The following is a 19,486-nucleotide window of genomic DNA, read 5'->3' as shown; positions in this document are numbered from 1 at the left end:
ACCTCGTTCTGCGGCAGTGTTACTGTCGACAGCATCTGTCGCCAGTGACAGTGCGTGTTTGGAGGATACGGTGTCCTGGATCCGCCACTGTGCCCCCCACACTGACAGCTGGCGTTACAGACTGCCCAGTGTAGCGACGTCGTGCGGATAGGGGTGGCGCACGCCTGCGACTGAACACGTCTGTCACTGCAGCACTGGACTAGATTTGTGAGTCTTGTGACTTTTCATCGCTGGGTAAACCTTGGCAACCGTGCAGCCGTGACGTTTCTGCTCGGTTGCTGACGTTTGGGTCTGTAAGCTGTTTGGGTCGCATTCCGTTCGTGATCTGTTGTCTTTGTACTAATTGCGCTTTGAGTGGTATGATATGGGACTTTTTCAAAACACATTTGCATGGATGCATTATTAGTTTTGTCCGCTTTCTACGCGGAACTTATAGACTACATGATGAAGTTCGGAAACAGTGGAGTTGAGGGAGACGTAGTCTTTGTCCTGTAGGATACCTTAAATTTTCCGGCGACAGTGACTAGCATGGGGATAAAGAAGAGCAAAATAATTTTGTGCTGAATGACGGCATGCAATTGATGCCTTAAAACGAAACGGTTCCGGACGAAACGAGCTGCACTCGCGTTAGTCACCGCCTCACATAAAACCCAACGTAGTGGTTGCCTGGGTGTCCCGTCTCGCTGAAACTACTACGTGTCACTCGGTGCGATAGCCAAATCGTGGAATGTTTTACTTCAAAACTCAACATTTCGGTCTCCGCAGTTGCCTTGAATCATGTAAAAATCATCGTAGGGAATCATCTTCAGAAAGATTCATACTTTTAAAGATATTTCAGTAAATCGGAATTGTGTGCTAGATTTGGCAGCAGTTACGGTGAATCTGCCACCATTCCCTGGCGACGAATGTCCCGCAACGGAGCCGTTTGTCAGGAACCCCATCGCGATGAAAACATGTTTACTATTCCGGGCACGGGCAAATTGGTGCCAAAATTGGCAAGCCTCCTTGCATACCTGCGGGAGGGAGTGATCAGCAGGCTAGGTAATGGGCAGAACCTAATATTCTTGAATGACGATGTTTTAAGAGATTTTTGGTATTTGGTCTCATACTGGAGTCATTAAGTACTTCGTCAGTGCTTCGCCTGTGCTGCAGTATGCACCTGGAAGGTTGTAGCGTCGCGATTGTGGAACGTATCTTGGTGTTCTGTTCATGTGTGAGACACGCAAGTCCACTTTTTGTTACATCGACATTTGCAAGAACACGTGGTGTTAGTGAGCGGTTGTTAGTGTGGTGTGGAATCAAGGGTGCCAATGTACTGAGCAGCATTTAAAATTTTCATCACATCAACATTGAAGCATTGCATGATGGGCTTGTTACTGACACCAGCCCTTAAGTCATGAATCTTTGCCATAAGCACAGCAGGCTTTCTAGCATAGTCATGACTCAAGCAATTCAAAGTTGATTTGCTTCCTTGCCTGCAGCATGGCTTAATCTATGATCACATTTTTCAATTTACCATTTTGCTAAAATTGTAATGTCTGCAGTAATGATTTATGTGACATGTGAGAGATCCCTAGTGCTGTGGACTCTAAGAAGTTAACTGGCGATATCTGTAACATCAAACATCATCATGCCCTTAGCATTATGCAATTTTTTTTCCCTTTCTTTGTTTCTTTTTTGTAATTTTGCAGTATGTTATGGAAAACAGCAGTGCTGCAATGTAAGAAGGCCAACATACTCATGGAGAATGCTCTTAAGTTGTTTTTCTCTGCAGTATAGCTGTGTGTTATGCTCTTCATTATAGCTGTTTTGAAGAGGAAACTGTGACCGTGAGTGTCTATCATTTCCAAAAGGTGGTCCACAATATATTATCATTTGGGACACTTGGTACCCAAGAAAGGTTGATAGATTGTTGGCTAGGTGCAAATTGATATGATTCCATGATTTGTTTTTCAGCCTTTTTTGCATACAAAAGGAAGTGACAATGATTTACCTGGTGACACCAATCTTTCGGCTCTTCGTCCTCGCGCTGGACATCCTGGAGTTCCTTTGGGGAGCCTACTGGGATGTTGTATGGACATTTTTGTACCTTGTGTTTGACAAACCTATGAAGAGCATTTGTGGCAAAACAGTACTGGTAAGTATCCCATAATAATGTTATGAGTGAGGCAGCATTCTGAGTGTCCTGTGTGCACTATGTGAAAATTGGCTGAGTCATGCTGGGTTGTCATGCTTTCTAGAAGTGGACATCTTTGCACTATTAATCAGAGGTTCATGGACTTTTCAACAGCAGGTGACTGTTTGTAAAGGTGTGCTATACAAATCATTGGGCTTTTACATGCAAAATGTTGGAGCAAGCAGCTGCTCTTGTGGCATTATGACCTCGTCATAATATAATCTTGCCTCTCATGATGGAGAGACATGAAAAAGGTAAATGTTCAGATTTGGTTCAGTTGGAGAACATGAGTTTAAGTCAGGTCTACATCTGGATGAAAAAGCTCACAAATACTGAAGACTAACAGATTCCACCAAGGGAAGAATTGTGTAACAAACCAGCTGTAATGGGCAGATTCTCAAGCAATGTTTTGGTTTGACACAACTTCAGTTCATATCTGCCAGTATTTTTGGAACCTGTGATAACAATGTTTGTGGTTAATCATGTACACTGTAACCTCACTTAGTAATGTGCCATGCTGGTGTTTCAGATCACTGGGGCAGCTAATGGCGTTGGCAGAGCATTGGCGTTTGCGTTTGCTAAGCAGGGATGCAATGTCATCTGTTGGGATGTTGAAGAGGTATTGGTCTTTGCCAGTTTATGCCGTACTACGAGCATGTTATCACCATTCACCACCTCTCATTTTTGCATCTAATTTGAATCTGCTGAGCTTGAGTGCACTTACAAAGTCACTCTTGATTATACTGGTGTCGTACGTGTGCTGTGGGTTTGCTAGTGGTGCTATCGTGGTGGCTGGTGATCATGACTGCGACACAGCTGATACTAGCATTTGCAATGGGTTAGACAAGCTGTGATAGTCCATCTGGCCAGCTGTGGGGACTGCAACATTTCCTGTGAGAAACATGGTTTAGTACCACCACCGAATGGGTGCATAAATGTGCTGGGTGTAGCCCAAGTGGACGTGATGCAGGCTTCCTTCAGAAGATGTAGGGTCAGTGTACATCAGAGTGGGTGCCTAGCGGTACCCACCGCCGCCAGCGGCTGGCTGGCGCCGACGGCTGTAACCGTAACGGGCGCGACGACTGGCTGCGTCAGGCTGGGAACCAGGCGACGGCCGAGGAGGTGCAGAAGGCCTACGAACAGGTGCGGTCGGCGGCCTACTGCGTGGACGTCAGCGACCGAGAGCAGGTGGAGAGGGCGGCCAACAAGGTCAGTCACCGACCGGGCGCGGCCGATGGCTCCTGCACTGCCGCCTCCCCGTCCGGTCTGTCCCCTCCCCCCCCCCCCCCCCCCCGGCACCGTGCCGGAACCTGCTTGCTCGTGGTATTCGTTGCAAAGCTGCAGATGTTCGTGGTGCTCTTCTGTGTGCAGATGTAAACAGGCTGAGGGTGTTCGCGACGTCCTGAGCTCACGTGTGTGAGATGCTTTGCTGTTGTTGTTTTGGTGGTTTTGGCGGTCCGTTACGGTCTGTTGTGGTCTGTCTGAGCCGCGTCTGTCTTCAGTCTGCGGCCATGACCGGTGCTCGCCGTGACATTATTGGTCGGCGGGAGCGTTTATTGTTTGATCACACGTCCGCTGTTGTAGGTACGAGAAGACTTCAGCTTCGTCGACATTTTGGTGAACAACGCCGGCATCATGCCGGCAAAGCAGTTTCTATGTCACACGCCAGAGGAGATCAAGAGGATTTTCAATGTCAACGTTTTCTCCCAGTACTGGGTATGAAGCACTAGATCTAGTGCGTCAGCTGGGAGTAGATGCCTTTATAAGGTGTCGTCAATGTGCATTTTCGGATTTGGTTGGGACTTGTATTACGATGTACGTGCGGATTGTGCGTGGTGTAAGGCCAAAGGGTTGGCCTTGGTTTAGGGTAAAATAATTGTACTTGGTGTAAAATGCAGTTCACGCGCCTATTGTTTTAGTTACTTCGTTCTCTGTTTGCCTCAGGTGTGACATTATGTATTCACACCAGGCAAGTGGAGGGGGCTTAGAACCCTGGCAAAAATTGAGGAATAAAGGCCTGAAGAATCACAAACGTTTGTGTTGCACGATTAGGCTACATTTGTTTCATTTGTTTCGCGTTTGTCGAGCGTAGTACCCTGTGGCTGCCAAGGAGCGAACTTCTACTCCTTGACGTCACTTAGGCCATGTCCCGTGCTAAACATCCTTGCATCTTAGCCTTTATGCCCATCTCGAACGTAACCCCATCCTTGATCACAGAATCCACCGATCACCATAGCGACAAATGCAAGAAAAGCCGCTTGCTTGTGGATGCACTCAAGGTACACCATGATACAGATGCGACGACGTCCGTCTAACGTAGCCGTGTGGCTGGGTTGCAGACGCTCCGCGCCCTGCTACCGGACATGCAGCGCGCCGGCCGGGGAACGGTGATCAGCATCTCCTCCAACTGCGGCCTGATGGGCTCGCCCAACCTGGTGCCCTACTGCGCCTCCAAACATGCTGTCAGAGGTCAGTGAACTGCGGGTCCGCCAGCGGGAGCGACGCCCGGCCTGGCGCCCTGCTGCGCCTTAAAACATGTTTGGCCGGACGCATCATGAAGTCTGCTTTGCAAGCTGTGCTGGATGTCCGCGCATACTCTGACAGAGGGATTGACTGTGACTCGGTCGGAGTTGATTGGACGGAGGCGAGGTCCTGCACGATCCGGGACAGTGCCGACCGCGGACTTCTTCACGCAGGGCTCATGGAGGCGCTGACCGAAGAAGGGCGCCATCTGAGCAAGAAGCGCCAGCCGCCGGTGCACTACCTGACCGTGTTCCCGTTCATCATCAACACGCGCCTGGCCAAGTACCCGCGAGTCAGGTCAGCTTCAGCGCCCGGCCGCCAGGTGGCGCTGGTTGTCCGGTGCCTCGTCGTCCAAGACGGAGCGCGGTCGGCGTCGAGTGATGTACTCTAACCCGTTGGTCGTTATGGCGCTGTGACGAGTCTGGGTGGCGGTGGTTACTTTCGTGTAACTCGTCATGTTACGGCGCCGGTATCGCGTATCTCGTCCTGCCACATTACCTGAAATGACCTGATGCGCTTCAGAAAGCTGTGTTTTCTTTTCTTTTTCCGTTTCCTCTCTTTTTCTCACTTATTTTTCTGTCAGTTGCAAGGTTGTCACTGATGGCAATTCTCCTCATAATTCTCACAAGCTGCTAAATGTCTGTAGCTGTTACCTTCACAGCACTTGTTTACTGCTGTCCCCGAAGCCGGCTCATCGTCGTCCGCACCTGCAGGTTCCCGTGGCTGACGCCGGTGCTGACGCCGGAGTATGTGGCCGCGGAGACTGTGAAGGCGCTCATGGAGGGGGAAGAGGTGCTGTTCTTCCCCAAGTGGATGTACCCGTTCTTCCTGTTCAGTCGGTGAGGCTCGCGGGCGGCTGGGCACGGTGCTGACTGGACCGGCGGTGGGACCAGTGGTGGGACGGTGGGAGTGGCGGTGGGACCTTTGGTGGGTAGTTAGTTATTGAGTTTTAAGGGCGCGACAACTGCATTGGCTATTTGCGCCCGGACCAGTGGTAGGATGGTGGAACCGGCGGTGGGACCAGTGGTGGGACAGTGGGACTGGCGATGATACCAGAGGTGGGACAGCGGGACTGGCGGTGAGACCAGAGGTCGGACAGTGGGACCGGCGATGGGACCAGAGGTGGGACAGTGGGACTGGCGATGAGACCAGAGATGGGACAGTGGAACCGGCGGTGGGAACAGTGGTGGGACCAGCGGTGGGGACAGTGGGACCAGTGTTGGGACAGTGGGACTGGCGATGAGACAGAGGTGGGACAGCGGGACTGGCGGTGTGATCGGTGATAGGACAGCGGGACTAGCGGTGGGACGGTGGGGCCGGTGGTGGGGCAGTCAGCAAAGTCACCTGAAGTGACGGAGACGCGCCAAGAACAGGGCAGATGGCGCTGAGCTGTGAGGGGAATGCCGGCAGGAAATGTCGCGGAAAGCTTCGTGGCGCAGTAGTTTGTCAGTGTGCTTGTTGTCGTCGGGGATGTCCTGAAAACCCTGGCTGGTAGGGTTGACGTGGCTTTGCATGGTAGCACGGAAATGGTGAACATAACGTTGGTGACACGACCGTGCTCTCTCTGTGAGGGGCGTCATGGTGCCGTCACCTAGCGCTATACCCTCCTATCAAAACGGTCACTCAAACAGCAGGACTGGATAGGCCAGGCCCGTGTGAGACCAGCCCGGACCTGGACCGGCGCTACGATGGTGACTGTGCCCTTAAGCCTGCCACGGATCGCCCGTGGGAAGTTCATGAAATAACTTCGTGGGGCCGACAGTGGGGCTCGTTTGGGATTGCGCTAAAGCGATGTTTGGTTTTGCGCCTGCCCCATGGTATGGTGCGGTATGCTCCTCCACCTGTGCTCAGTCTAAGCCGCGATTTGGCAGCTTTGCGTCATTTGGCAGCTCGGCTTTGCGTCAGTGGCGCGATCGGCAGTGGATTGTGACTCGGGTCGGGAGATCCCAGTACATCGCCCCTGGATTGTCGTCATTTTACTGCCGTTGGTCGCTGTAACGCGTAACGTAATGTGACCTACTGTACCTAGTAGCTGGCCTGGCTAGATCCTGTACCGGCTCCGGCATTGTGTGTCCCGCCGGTTGTTTAATCTAACCTCGTCTGATCATGCGTCTCCCCGAAATAAGTCCTGCCGTACGTATGACCTGACCTTGACCTCGTACCCTCCAGCGGCATGTGTCCCACCACTTAAATGACCTGACCTTGACCTCGTGCCCTCCAGGAGGATGTGTCCCACCACTTATATGACCTGATCTCGATGTCGTGCCCTCCAGCAGGATGTGTCCCGTCACGTGCATGCCCTGACCTTGACCTCGTGCTCTCCAGCAGGGCGTGTCCCACCTCTTATATGACCTGACCTTGACCTCGTGCCCTCCGGGAGGATGTGTTCCACCACTTATATGACCTGATCTCGACCTCGTACCCTCCAGCAGGATGTGTCCCACCACTTATTTGACCTGATCTCGACCTCGTGCTCTCCAGCAGAGTGTGTCCCACCACTTGCATGCCCCGACCTTGGCCTCGTGTCCTCCAGCAGGGTGTGTCCCGCCGCTTGCATGACCCGACCTCGTTTGACCCGTACTTCTCCGACAGCGTTCTTGTCTCAGTGTGGCAGTGTGCCGTCGTCTGTATGACCTGACCTTGTCTGACCCGTCCGAGTGTACCGTCACCTGTATGGCCTGACCTTGTCTGACCCGTCCGAGTGTACCGTCACCCGTGTGACCTGACCCTGTCTGACCCGCCCGTCCCCGGCAGGATCTGGCCCCGCCGCACGCAGCAGCGCTTCTACGACCTCTTGGATACGGGCTTGGACGAGAACCAGTTCGACGTGGCCGACCAGATGCGCCACTTCAACGCGCACTGAGCTTCACCGTCCCTGACGAGGGTGTGGGGCTCGCCAGGGACGCCCCCGAGTCCCTCTCCGAAGCCACCCAGAGCACATTGACGTCTGGACCACCAACAGTACACTGCACAGCCTCCTGTGTGGCATTCACAGCTGATTTGGTGGCCACGCTAGCCGTTGGGTAGCTTCAAAATCACCGTGGCTTACGTGGCCCCTTTGGTGGCTTGTGCAGCCCTTTTTGTGGCTTTGACATAGCGCTTGGTTGGTGCCTTCGTGCGGACACGGTTGGGTCAGTGCGCCGACCGTGGAGGGCAGTTTGTGCTTCCGGAGGATCACCGTATGTAGCTGCCTCTCTGCGTCGCAGGAGGCTTAGCTTTAATATTGTGTGTTGTTTGGCTGAAATACTCCAGAAGCTTCCGTACTCAAAGCTCAGTGATGTCTTTGGATGTTTAACCCAAGTAACGTCAGCGGTGAAAGCGGTATTTAACGAAACATGGCCGGTGTTTTAGGGCACTATGCTGTCAACTTACTCAGGCAGTGCAGATGCGTCAGGTACTTACGCACCGAAATACTCACGGGCCCTTTGGCCAGTTGTGCAAGATGTCGGTTTAGTGGCCGGAAGGCAGTCCATGTTATGAGTCGGCGGTGCTCGTTGTGTTCAGTGCGGTCGTGATCGGTGGCAGTATGATAGCCAATCACCGACCACGCTTGTGCTCACATGTCTCCCGCCCTCTCCCATTGGTGGTAAGCTCCGCCGTTGCTCATCGGACGGCTCGCTCCTCCCCGATGGAAGACTCCGTCCGTTTCGAAGCCTTTGGGACGCTGCGCGCCAGTCCGTCTGGGCGGAGCGTGGCCGCGGTGGACGGCAGTCCAGTCTGTCGAGGCAGCCAAGTCGGTCGACTCTGGTTGTGGTCTCTAACGGTTGATGGCTGCTGTTTGCAGCGGGGGTGTTATCTTGTGCTCATGTGGTTGTCGTACGGGTTTGTGGTGTCGATGCGTGAGACGGGTCTGGGCGGTTATGTATTGTAACTTATGAAATCGGGTGTCGTATTACTAGCCTGAGACTGTGTCAAGACTTAAAAGCACCCTGCGCGGGCTTCGCATTCCACAATGGTGGTTGTTTTATATGGGCGCTGCTGATGTACCAACGGACTGCTGTCTGACGTGCTCTGCAATACATGTCCACTTTTTGATAGCGGTGTATGGCACATCTCGCGAGGTAAACTGTGCATTCGATGCTGTGTTTGATGCCGGGATACACACGACGGTCAATGACAGCCATTAGCGAATACATTTTAGTGTGCAAACACGATCAACTGGACCAACCGACCAACCGACGAAAGCGACGTCCATAAACTGCATCGTGGGAATATAAAGCACTGGGGAGAGACCTAGCACCTCAAGAGGGTGGAGACATACACGCACGGCCCCGCACCATTGACCCTACCCTCGAGCGGCCTTGGGCCGCGGCACGGCTGAGGTCGGCCACTAACAGCCTCCTGTCCCCGGCCGCAGCGACAGGGGTGCAGACTGACTTGCGGAACATGAGAATGCGTCAGCTGGCGTCGAAGCGAGTGCGCGTTTTCCTTAACGATAAGACCTGTTGGCTGTGCGATCTTATCGTCGACCTGCTATCTTTGTGAAATTTGCCGGTGTCCGTGCTGGCAGTGCACCGCACAGCGGTCATGCGGGACCCTGGAGCGCCTAGGGCGGCGGGCGTTGTTGGTCTGACTACGTGGATTATGTATTATTACGTCGCGGGGGCTGCCCAGGGACTGGAGCGAGTGTCGGCCCCTGATCCGGCCGGATGGTTGGGTTTTGGGGAGTTCTGCACAGCTATGAGTTTGTCCAAATCCCTCTGGTCCACAGGAGCTGATCTGGAGCTGAAGCTGAGCTGGCCTGGTTCGCTGGCCGCACGCCGACCAGCTTCATCGTGACCCTTTTAACGGAGCAGGACCCACTCCGGCTCCGGTTCTCTCTGCATGGGTGCGCGTGTGCGCGTGCGTTTGCTCTCCTCTCTCTCTCTCCCTCTCTCTCTCTCTCTCTTCCTCCCTCTGCCTCTCTCTTCCTCTCTTTCCCTCGCCATGATGTCTCCGTGGTCACAGATTGCATCTCAGTTTCGCACTCTGAGCAGGCAACGCACTCCTACAATACTGCAAAATCACCACTATTTCACCCACCCATTTGAATCTCCTGGGAAGCGAAACTGGCAGACGCAAAAAAGCCACAGTTTCCATTTTCCAGCATTGCCATTTTGCACGTATGTGCGCGCGCGTCAAACAACGGTGTACACCTGCCGCCAAAGTTGGTTGGAGACGATGTTGCAATGCACAAGCAGACCTTACCCGCACAAAATGCCAGAAGCACCACTTCCGTCGCTTGCACTTTCGATAACGGCTATACATGATATATGCATGAGTAATGTTTACTTTTGTCACCGCTTCGCTAGAAACCCATCCCCAAAAAACACCTCACTGATGTTTGATGGCCCACAGACCGAGTGATCATTTTGCGCTTCCTCTGTAACCCCTCTCTCTTACCTCGAACTTAAGAAATATTGGTCAGGCCAGTTCGCAAAGCTCATTTTCTTTTACCTTACCATGCCTGGACTCATCGTCAGGAAGCATTTTCGGCAATTAATGACTGGATCGACATCAAGTGGCGGTGTTAATTTATTAAACTTTACCACGTGCACAGTTACACCCTATGCAAATGTTAACAATGTATGAAATTACGAAATAATGTCCTATACAAGGCATGTAAAGCACAAGGACGGCACCATGTTTCACTCCATAGTGTATCATAGCCAAAGCACAATGGGAGCTATATGACAGGCATTTCATACGCTTAAAGTCGCGATCAGCTCCTGTGACCGGGGTATGTGCGACGCGTTCCAGATCCACAGCATTCACATTTACCCCCCACAGTTCTTGGGCTACGCTTAACACCGCACCGTATACATGCACTGGGCGAAAGTATCATCACTCTCATGCAGCCGTGGCATCCCAAGACTCAGCCATGCTCTTCTGTTAGGGTATCGCGCACTATCTCCCGTGCGCGGCCATTCCAGTGACGCACACATCCGACGGCTGACGGGCGCCCTGCGGCTGGTCGCCCCTGGAGGCCGCCGCCGCCCAGCAGCCCACTTGGAAGCTCGATAGAGTGACTGGCAAGGCACGTGCCTCATCTTGAAGAGCAGGCCGACCGGCATTGCACACATGTACGGCTCGACATTGAATACGAAATGTGTTAAATGAGGGAACTGCCAGGCCTCGTGTCGGCTGCCGCGGAAAACATTTAGGTGTGGACATAGCACGGGCTGGGGTAGACTATACATGGATATACAGGTGATCAGACGCTGCGATCTTGGGCCGCATCCGTGGAGCGGTCTGGAGCATGCGTCGTGACCTAAACGATGTCGTTAACTAAAAACGCCACCACGACCGACGCAACACTACAGGACGAACGCAAACGACAACCTCGGCGGACATGCGCCCGCGCTCCTGGTTCGGCGTGTTCGGGTGCGTCCGAGCGAGCGCCGCACAGCCAGGACGGAGTGAAGAGACCGCCCGGACGGAGTAAGAGACGGAGTGAATGGCCCACTGAAGCGACCGACGCCCGATCTGACCGACGCTCACACCGCGTCACATCCCGGTCTGTCGTCACCAGGCGCAGGCCAGGCGCCGCCATGCAGCACGGCACAGCAGCTGGTGCTCCACCCGGCCCTCAGGACATCCAAGCTGCCGACTGTTCACCATCGCCTTCGCTGTAACCGCGCGTCCGTAGTCCACGTGCGACGCGCACCCGCGCGGTGAGGGAGGAACCGGACCGGCCTCATCACTGAGGCAGGCTGCGGCGCGGCCCGCAATGCCCTCGCCTCGTTGGTCATGCCTCACTCGGCCCCGGTCCGAGAGCCGGATCGCGCTGGACGGGCCTCTTTCGGCTCCTCGTGGGCCGCCGGGATGGCCGCGACGTGCTCCGGCCCGCCGCCCCGCCCCGACTCACACCGACACCTCAGGCGCCTCCTCGTCGCGCTCGATGTTGGTGTACTGGCGTGCGCGCTTCACGTTCTGGATCGCCGTCTGCAGCTGCGGCTGGATGCTCTTGGCCCGGCGCACCAGCCGGTGCCGCTGCATGTAGATGACCACCGAGAGCAGCACGCACATGGCGAAGACGAGCACGCCGAGCACCAACGAAGCGGAGGACGTGCGCGCCACGGGAGCCGGCGACGCACGATCACACTCCATGTGCTTCAGCTGCATCACCGGCACGTCCCTGTTGGAGGCGGGCTTGCCGTCGAAGCAGCGGTAGCTCTCGTGGTACAGCGCGCGCGTCTCCGTCATCAGCAGCCAGCGGTAGAACGGCTTAATTTTGCAATCGCAGAAGAACGGGTTGCCGACGAGCTTGACAGCGAAGTTGGCGTTGCGCGCTGTCAGCTTGTCCAGCAGCGCCGTGGCGTTGGAATCAAGTCGAAGGATCGAGTTGTACTCGAGGTCCACGTACGCAAGCCGCTGCAGGCAGAGCAGGTCCAGGTCGATGTCAGTCAACCGGTTGCTGCCCAGGTAGAGATGCTCCAGGGACGGCAGAGTGCAGAAGATCTTGGGGTCACGCACACCCCGGAGCTCGTTCTGCTCGAGGTGCAGCTTCTTCAGCCGGGTTAGCATGCTGGTCTTGAAGATGATCTCCAGGCTGGACATGTACCAGTCGGAGTCAACATTCTCTGTGAAGGCGTTGGTCAGATGCAGCGACTCCAAGCTGATAAGGTTGCTGAAGACGCGCGGGTGGTGCTTGCTGTCGACGATGTACAGACTGTTGTGGTTCAGGATCAGCGTCTTCACGAAGGAGACCCGGTGAAACGCCTGCCCATCGATTTCCTTGATGCCGTTATTGCTCATGTCGATGGTTTCCATGTCCTCAAAGTTCCACTCTGTTCCAAACAGGTTGGGCGGCAGAATGTCCAGGAAGTTTCCAGTGAAGATAAGCACCTCGGTGTTGTCGGGAAGCGCATTCAACACAGACACGTTGGTGAATCCCGTGTTGGTGCAGTTGACCACATACTTCTCCGCCTTCTGGTACATAGCCATGGCGCAGCGGCACCGGCCCCCAAACGGCACCGGACACCCCGTAGAGTCCACTTTGTAGATGTCATCGTCAATGTAATCATCATCGTCGTCTACATCCTCCTCATCATTTCCGGGCAGTGGAATGGAGCTGTGAGAAGCATGGGTGATGCTGTTTGTCCCTCGCCCTTCGCCCTTCGAGGTCAGTAGGTGGTTTTTAAGGTAGCTCTTACTCGTCCTTGCCTTCGAGAAGCCTCCCAGTCCTCCATCAATCATCAGACACAGCACCAGGATCACCAGGCCCTTCATGGTGCTCCACTCCTAAAAAATAATGAATCGTGTTAGATGTGACACAATGATCCTGGCAACATGGTGAAGAGGAGGGAGGGGAAAGGGGGGGCACGTACTCTTGGTCATCCACTGGTCCCCTGGGGGTCCACCTGAAACGGGCCCGCGATCTTTTGTTAAGCAGTGATGCACCACAAGCGTGGAAAGGAAGGGGAGCACACGGGAATGGATCATGCCCCTAACTCCCGTGGAAGTTAACCAATGTCTCTGCGGTGAGGCATGAAACTAGCCGGGCCCAAAAAGGAGTTCAGCTTTTCCGCAGTTTGCGGCATTTCTCCGCCTCCGCGTGGTACTGGACCAGCCATGTCATCATCGATGCGGCCAGGGGACTGACCCCGCGACTGCAACTCTCGGGGCACTTTATGAGGAAGGTTCGTCGGGTCCGTGTCGGTCCGTCGCTGCTGGCTCGCGCTGGGCCTCCACCGCGTGGTCAGCACATCGTCCACGAACAAACGTCGTCAGTTCACACCTCGCAGCGCGGTTGGCACCTGCGTACTGCCGTCTCGATGTGGACGGGGCAGGGGCGGACGGGGGAGGGGAAGCAAGTGAGCGCTTCAGCTTGCATGCAAACAGTAGGCAGGCTAGAGGCACACAATTTGAACGATTTCAGACGTCTCGCGATCCCAATACGCTCTCACTGACTCCCAAGACGTGCCGGGCGTCTCACTCCGAGAACTTCTGGTTGCGTGCGCATGCGCATGCGCTCCGATGCGTGTGCATTACGTCTGTGTGCGTATGTACGCGCGCGCTGGTCCGACAACACCCCATTGTTGCATCCGACCACTCCCAGCATCTACTCAGACTCCGTAACCTCCACATCGGCAGCAAGAGAGCCCGGCGTGCGGTCCTAGAGGCTACACCGACAGCTCCGTCCCCGGCCTGGCGCCGGTCAGACGTCACAGGGCGGGCCCTCCCTGTGACCGGTGGCGTGCCTGGGCCGGCGAACAACGCCCCGGTGCGTGGCCCCACGTCACGCCCATCGACGCCGGCCGGAGGGGCGCGGCTGCACCGGCGGAGAGGCTCTCTGCGCAGCCGCAGCGCACCTCTCCGCGCGCAGCACCGCTGTGGGTACGCTCCACTCTGCCGCGGCAACGCTGTGGGGACGCTCCACTCCGCACACAGCACTGTTGTGGGGCACTCCACTTCCGCACACAGCACCGTTGTGGGACGCTCCACTCCGCACACAGCGCCGCTGTGGGACGCTCCACTCCGCACACAGCACCGCTGTGGGGCACTCCACTCCACATATAGCACCGTTGTGGGACGCTCCACTCCGCACGCGGGTCTCTCCAAAGATGAGGCGTACGGACCGATGGAACTCTGGCCACAGATGCACAGCACCACCCTGCTGTGCAACTCTACACGGACTCTTCGGCTACACACACACACACACACACTTGGACTTCGGAAGGCCCGAAGACAGGGCTTTATAGTTTCAGCACGCCTCCGCCGCGCTGCAGCGAGTAGGCGTTCGCTTCGGCGAGCTGCAGTGATTTCCTGTGTGCATACCCTTCCCCCGGCTCCACCGAGCCTCTGACATAGCTGTTGGGCTAAAGCGAAAGCCTGTACCCCCCCCCCCCCCCCCCCCCCCCACCTAACTGCAGCGAGTCACGTGCACATCCCCGCGAGCCCGCAGCGAGCCCGGTGCACATCCCCAACAGACCACAGCGAGCCCCGAGCACATCTCCGCCAGGCCGCAGCGAGCCCCGTGAACATCCCCGCCAGACCACAGTGAAACCCGTGCACATCTCCGCCAGGCCGCAGCGAGCCCCGTGTACATCTCCGCCAGACTGCAGCGAGCCTCTGCACATCCCCGCCGGGCTGCAGCACACCTCTGCGCGTCCCCGCCAGACCGCAGCCAGCCTCTGCGCATCCCCGCTGGGCTGCAGCTCGCCCCGTGCACACTGGGGTGCAGCACGGCCGCTGGAGAACCGCGCAACACAGCCGGAGCGGCCGTTGTTTGGTCAGCACGTTCACCGGATGCTGGCTGCTGGGGGACGTGGAGGTCACGCCCAGGCACGCCTCACGCGCGGACCGTGCCGATCAGAACCGCGCCAGAGCCGCGCGGACCGCGGGGACCGCCGGGGTCACGGAGACCGACGTTGTCGTCACGTGTGGGACTGCCGACCGCGCGCGTTCTCGTCAGAGTCTTTCCGTCACGATTCCGTGAGACGCATCCCGTTAAGCGTGGCTGACAACGGACAACGTTTCAAGGCCTCCCACTGACTTGCAGATGCCGGCAGACGAAAGGAGCGAGACACCCACCGTGGCTGTGAGCGATTTATGCGTCGTGTCCCCTTCCCGACCACGGCTTCTCACGTGCACATGAACGTGCACATGATCACAGAGACGCGTACGAATGCGGCCTGCCAGTACGAAGTCAGCCTGGAGTCAGTGGGGGCGGGGCCCCTGCAGGCAGCGAGCTATGAGACAGGCATCAGTGGTCGTGTCGACACCGGGCCATGAGTCCATACGCTGTGATACACTATGCAGGTGCTAGACGACACCCAAGTGCCACAAATATGGTAAGCAGAGCTGCTGAAGATGCCAGTTACAGGGCTCACCAACGCATTATTGATTCCGTGAAGGCCAATTCGGGCAGGGAAACCCGACAGGGTGACGTCTGCTTGGTCAGATAAGCACGGGGATACGGGTTTTCCACACCTGGCTCTCCGCTTTCCTCAATCTGTGCATTATCTTAAAGTCTCTCGTATTGCACTTACAATTCTGAAGCCCTTCGTGAACACCCCGTTGAACACGCGCCCACGTCATGGCTGCCGAACAGCACAGCACGCACGGGGAGGTTCACCGCCATCCGAACGAGGCACGCACCACTCAGGGGCGAACAGTAACCCGAAACTACCTTTGCGGGCAGTTTCCCGACTGGGTGTGCTGCACAAAGAACTGGTGGGCGACACAAAAACCGGCAGTGGCGTCGTGCTGCAAGCAGCAGCTGACGATCGCAACCAAAAGCGCGGCGATGTGCATAATTTCGAGCCACTAACAACGTGACACAAAAAATTCGCCACCTCGAGCATAATCAAGCACATGCGTCCTTCGACGCGCACGAAAAGCACGGGTCCTCCGCTCTTACGTCACTCGTCTGGAAAAGCGACCATAGCTGGGACACTCGGCCCATCACGAAAGCCGTGATAGGGCCACAGCGGCCACAATCAAGAGACATCGAGACGGTCTCTTTCTCAGCGGCCTCGCCACGCTGGGTGATCAGCTCACCTGTGTTCGGACACCAGGCGTCAGTGGAGACACGGCCAATCCCAGTCGCATGCTTGCGGGCGGGGTGCCGGGTCCGTCTGGCGGCGCTGCGCCGTCACACCTGCGCGGCGACCAACTCCGCCGCAGCCAGGGGCCTGTGCAGGACACCGATGCTGAATCTGAACTCGAGGTCAGTAGGGGTGGGTGCAGGTTCCAGAAATGGCACCAAAGACAAAGCAGGAGAGTGATGCTGGCCTGGGTCGCGCCGGATGGACAAAATCGGGCGCTCCCTTGGGAAGAAATGAGTCACAGCCCGCTGCCTTGGCGGCCAACCACCAGTCAGCGACTGCACCTGGAATTCAGGGGCGGAACCAGGCAGCGAACCTGGGGGTTGGCTTGCGGTAAATCGAATTACAGTATGCCAATAATGTTTTTGATTATGGGATCGCTTATGGAGTCATAGGCCCGTCAGTCATCAAGGCATCACAAGTCATCAAGCAGTGGCGTCAAGGAAACAAATATGAGCCACTAACAAAGGCCACGTCCTCGGGAAAATGATGTCAGGTGCGATGTGTGGTGAGGCGATGCGATGGGGCGATGCTTTTCGATAGCTACCGACTATCTGACTTAATTGGATACGAAGTACGATGATCGCTAATGCGGTTTTGACGTCTAATCACCCCGCATTGAATGGATCTCTTCGGAGTCAGTGTCATTGTGAAGTCCTCTAGAACCTATTGGAAGCTTTTATGGGTCCCAATTTAGACACTAGCGACAATATTAAGTGGCGGATCGAAGATCGTAGATGCATTATGAATCCTAGAGTGTCCTGGAACTTCTTCAACCAATGGCAAACTACATCTCCCTACTTACGGTATTGTAAACCTGCCCCAAATCAGATCGCAGTTATCGAACTGGATGAACTTGCAATAGCCACCAACCATACAAGTGCACACCATTTAGAGAAGCTCGGACCAATCCTGACTTAGAGTGATCACGTCACCTTTTATCCAATAATTCAATTATTTCCGAGCGTATGCCTGTAGGTCCGTCTGTCTAAATTTTATTGACGGCTACATAGACTGCAGTAAAGTTTGCAATGCATAACAAGACGAAAAGAAATGTTCTGCATGTAAAGATTTTGAGGCAAGTATCAGAGGCGACAAACTAAGCTCACCTGTAACTACTTGAATGCTTTCAGTGCAAAAAAACTGCACTAGAGAACAAACTTTCAGTGTGTAGTAAATATGTTCCTCGTTACGTCATCGCCTGATTGCATCATGGGACGTTTGCATGACGTCACAGTGGCTGCCAAACTGGCCGTGGCAAACGTCCACTGTAGTGGACGGGTTGAGTCACTTATAGAACTTAAGCTTGTCGAGAGGTGTCGTACTAAATCGGTGCATTGTTCACATATTCGAATATCTTTATGTACATGTGTTTTGGTCCTGTCTAGGGGTGTTCTTGACACATGCTCGGTTATGCGACGGTTCTAAGAGCGTTCTCGATTCCCAGTCTTACTTCCGTCATAACTAGTACTACTGACCAGCTTCCTGTATTACGTAGCGCAAAACGTTACTCGTGTTCGAAACTCGCGCTGAACGCACTACAGTCGTTGAAAACTAACTGAAGTGCGATAGTGTCAGAAATCGTGCTGGCGTACGCCAAACACTTATAACTCGATGATTGTATTGTGCTGGTCTTAAGCAACACATGTCAAATGAGGTGGCAATACCCCCTGACGTCTCTATGGCGTCGTACAGACGTTGTTGGCCTTGAAATAGTCCGCACGGAGTAGTCTGCACAAGTTTGCAGGTGTCAAGCTCGGAAATCAGAGGTTTCAAGTCTTAAGAAGGACGGGCCTGGGAATTGCACCAAATGATTCTCAAAATGGCTATCTCAGCTCAAAATCCCATACAAATGTGAAATACTCTCTTCAACCCTAGTGACGATCCAAAACACAAATTCACGCACGTCTGATGTCAGCGCCGGTCAGAGCGTGTGCGAGAGGAGGGGGAATTTTGGCATTTAGCAGGGAAACACCTTTCGTCTGAGTAGGAGAAACAAAATACGTAAGGCACAGCTGTGGCTGATTAAGTAACCATGATAAGGACTGTGCGATTGGGTTACGTTACTCTGGGATTCAGAATCCGTGGCTGTGGCCCAACGAACCATGACCAAGCTGTTGAAAACGTGCCGCATAGCTGGAGCACCAACGAATGATGAATAAAGTGTCCTCAAACGCAGAGGATTACAAATTGGCGCAAGCAGTGTATGCTTACAAAAACTAATCAGGATGGACTGTGTATGTCTAGAATTCACATCACATGACGTGACTAGAGTCGGAGCCATAAAGCGGGGGCGACGGCACCGTCAGGGACGTCCGGGACGCGTCCTCCACCGCTTTCAGAACGCGTAGGACTGGCCCTCGCAGCCTTAGGGAGGCTCTTAATTGCCGAACACGTTAACACGCGTTCTATTGAGATGAGTAAAAGCACAGCATATCGCAGTGAGCGCTATACTCATTTTACATGATTATTGTCACGCAGTGGAAATATCGAACCGGATACACTGTGCGTGAATCCTCTCGACTAGGCAGCTCCTCACACTGTGAACGCCATGTTCAACGGTCACCACTATTGTTGCTCAGCGCGATTCCCGCGCTTTTCGGCAGCTGTTTCATGGGGGTGGAACATTGCACGTCATTGCGGAGGTCATGGCCACCCCATTGTCGAGCAGCCCTCTCAAAATGTTGGGTTGGCCTCGTCATGTGGAATTTGACCCCGATGATTTAATGTTTTTCTGAGTTGAACTAATGGGAACTCAGGTAATTTCATAAGGCAATTTTATAAGGCAATTTCATAAAAGTCAGGCTGCTGCTTAGTTTTCTATTAGTTGTTCATTTGAGACATAAGCATTCCAGAGGAAAAAGCCCAATTACGGGAGCATCCGAGTTTTAAATACAATAAAAATACGATACACACCAAAACAAAAACCTAACCAAACACACACTTAAACATACACATTACACACAGTTGCACGTCAAGTTATGATGAGAATGTTCCACGTGTGCCGGCGAACCTAAACAAATCAGATCGGAATGATTTTGTTGGATGAAAAAAGTCAGTTGAAGTAGAATGCTGCTAAAGGTGATTGCAGACAGCGGGAAGTCGTGCGAAAAATATATTTTAACAGTTTTGACCGTCGCAAATGGCTCGTGGAGTAGGCCGATCTTCCGAGAACGCCGGACGGGTATAGCCAGACTGAACAGTAATGTCAGCTGAGCAGTCAAGCCCGTGCCAGCTGCTGTCAGCTAGGGCGGTT

The 19,486-nt window shown here is 54.5% G+C and overlaps 2 protein-coding genes across 3 annotated transcripts; one reads left to right on the top strand and one right to left on the bottom strand.

Annotated features, from left to right (window-relative positions):
* Window positions 1–129: 129 nt before the first annotated feature.
* On the top strand, window positions 130–8,734 carry LOC119103883 (17-beta-hydroxysteroid dehydrogenase 13). 2 transcript variants are annotated; one of them, XM_037227565.1, is made up of 9 exons: window positions 130–207; window positions 1,957–2,137; window positions 2,706–2,795; window positions 3,272–3,385; window positions 3,761–3,892; window positions 4,516–4,645; window positions 4,873–4,996; window positions 5,413–5,538; window positions 7,454–8,734. In XM_037227565.1, the coding sequence occupies exons 2-9, from the start codon at window positions 1,985–1,987 to the stop codon at window positions 7,560–7,562; spliced, it is 978 nt and encodes a 325-aa protein (XP_037083460.1). In that variant the 5' UTR covers window positions 130–207; window positions 1,957–1,984; the 3' UTR covers window positions 7,563–8,734. The 2 variants fall into 2 exon arrangements, with proteins under 2 accessions (XP_037083460.1, XP_037083461.1); XM_037227566.1 differs by having other exon boundaries at window positions 135–178.
* Window positions 8,735–10,195: 1,461 nt separating this feature from the next.
* LOC119103440 (SLIT and NTRK-like protein 3) lies at window positions 10,196–16,271 on the bottom strand. Its single transcript, XM_037226969.1, has 2 exons — window positions 16,184–16,271; window positions 10,196–12,922 (listed from the first exon to the last, which is right to left on the bottom strand). Exons 1-2 carry the CDS (start codon window positions 16,232–16,234, stop codon window positions 11,543–11,545), a joined length of 1,431 nt encoding a protein of 476 aa, XP_037082864.1. The 5' UTR covers window positions 16,235–16,271; the 3' UTR covers window positions 10,196–11,542.
* Between the last annotated feature and the right edge of the window lie 3,215 nt (window positions 16,272–19,486).

This window comes from Pollicipes pollicipes, unplaced genomic scaffold (assembly GCF_011947565.3).
Source record: "Pollicipes pollicipes isolate AB1234 unplaced genomic scaffold, Ppol_2.1 Scaffold_5724;HRSCAF=6776_pilon_pilon_pilon, whole genome shotgun sequence".
Taxonomy (NCBI): domain Eukaryota; kingdom Metazoa; phylum Arthropoda; class Thecostraca; order Pollicipedomorpha; family Pollicipedidae; genus Pollicipes; species Pollicipes pollicipes.
This window is presented reverse-complemented; position numbering and strand designations above follow the sequence as displayed.

Excerpts from the sequence above, each read along its gene's own strand:
- LOC119103883 (XM_037227565.1), top strand. The coding sequence starts at position 1,985 with ATGATTTACCTGGTGACACCAATCTTTCGGCTCTTCGTCCTCGCGCTG. Across the intron at positions 2,138-2,705 it reads TTTGTGGCAAAACAGTACTG|ATCACTGGGGCAGCTAATGG; the intron begins GTAAGTATCCCA and ends CTGGTGTTTCAG. Across the intron at positions 4,997-5,412 it reads GCCAAGTACCCGCGAGTCAG|GTTCCCGTGGCTGACGCCGG; the intron begins GTCAGCTTCAGC and ends CCGCACCTGCAG.
- LOC119103440 (XM_037226969.1), bottom strand. The coding sequence starts at position 16,234 with ATGCGACTGGGATTGGCCGTGTCTCCACTGACGCCTGGTGTCCGAACA. Across the intron at positions 12,923-16,183 it reads CGCCTGGTGTCCGAACACAG|GAGTGGAGCACCATGAAGGG; the intron begins GTGAGCTGATCA and ends ATTATTTTTTAG.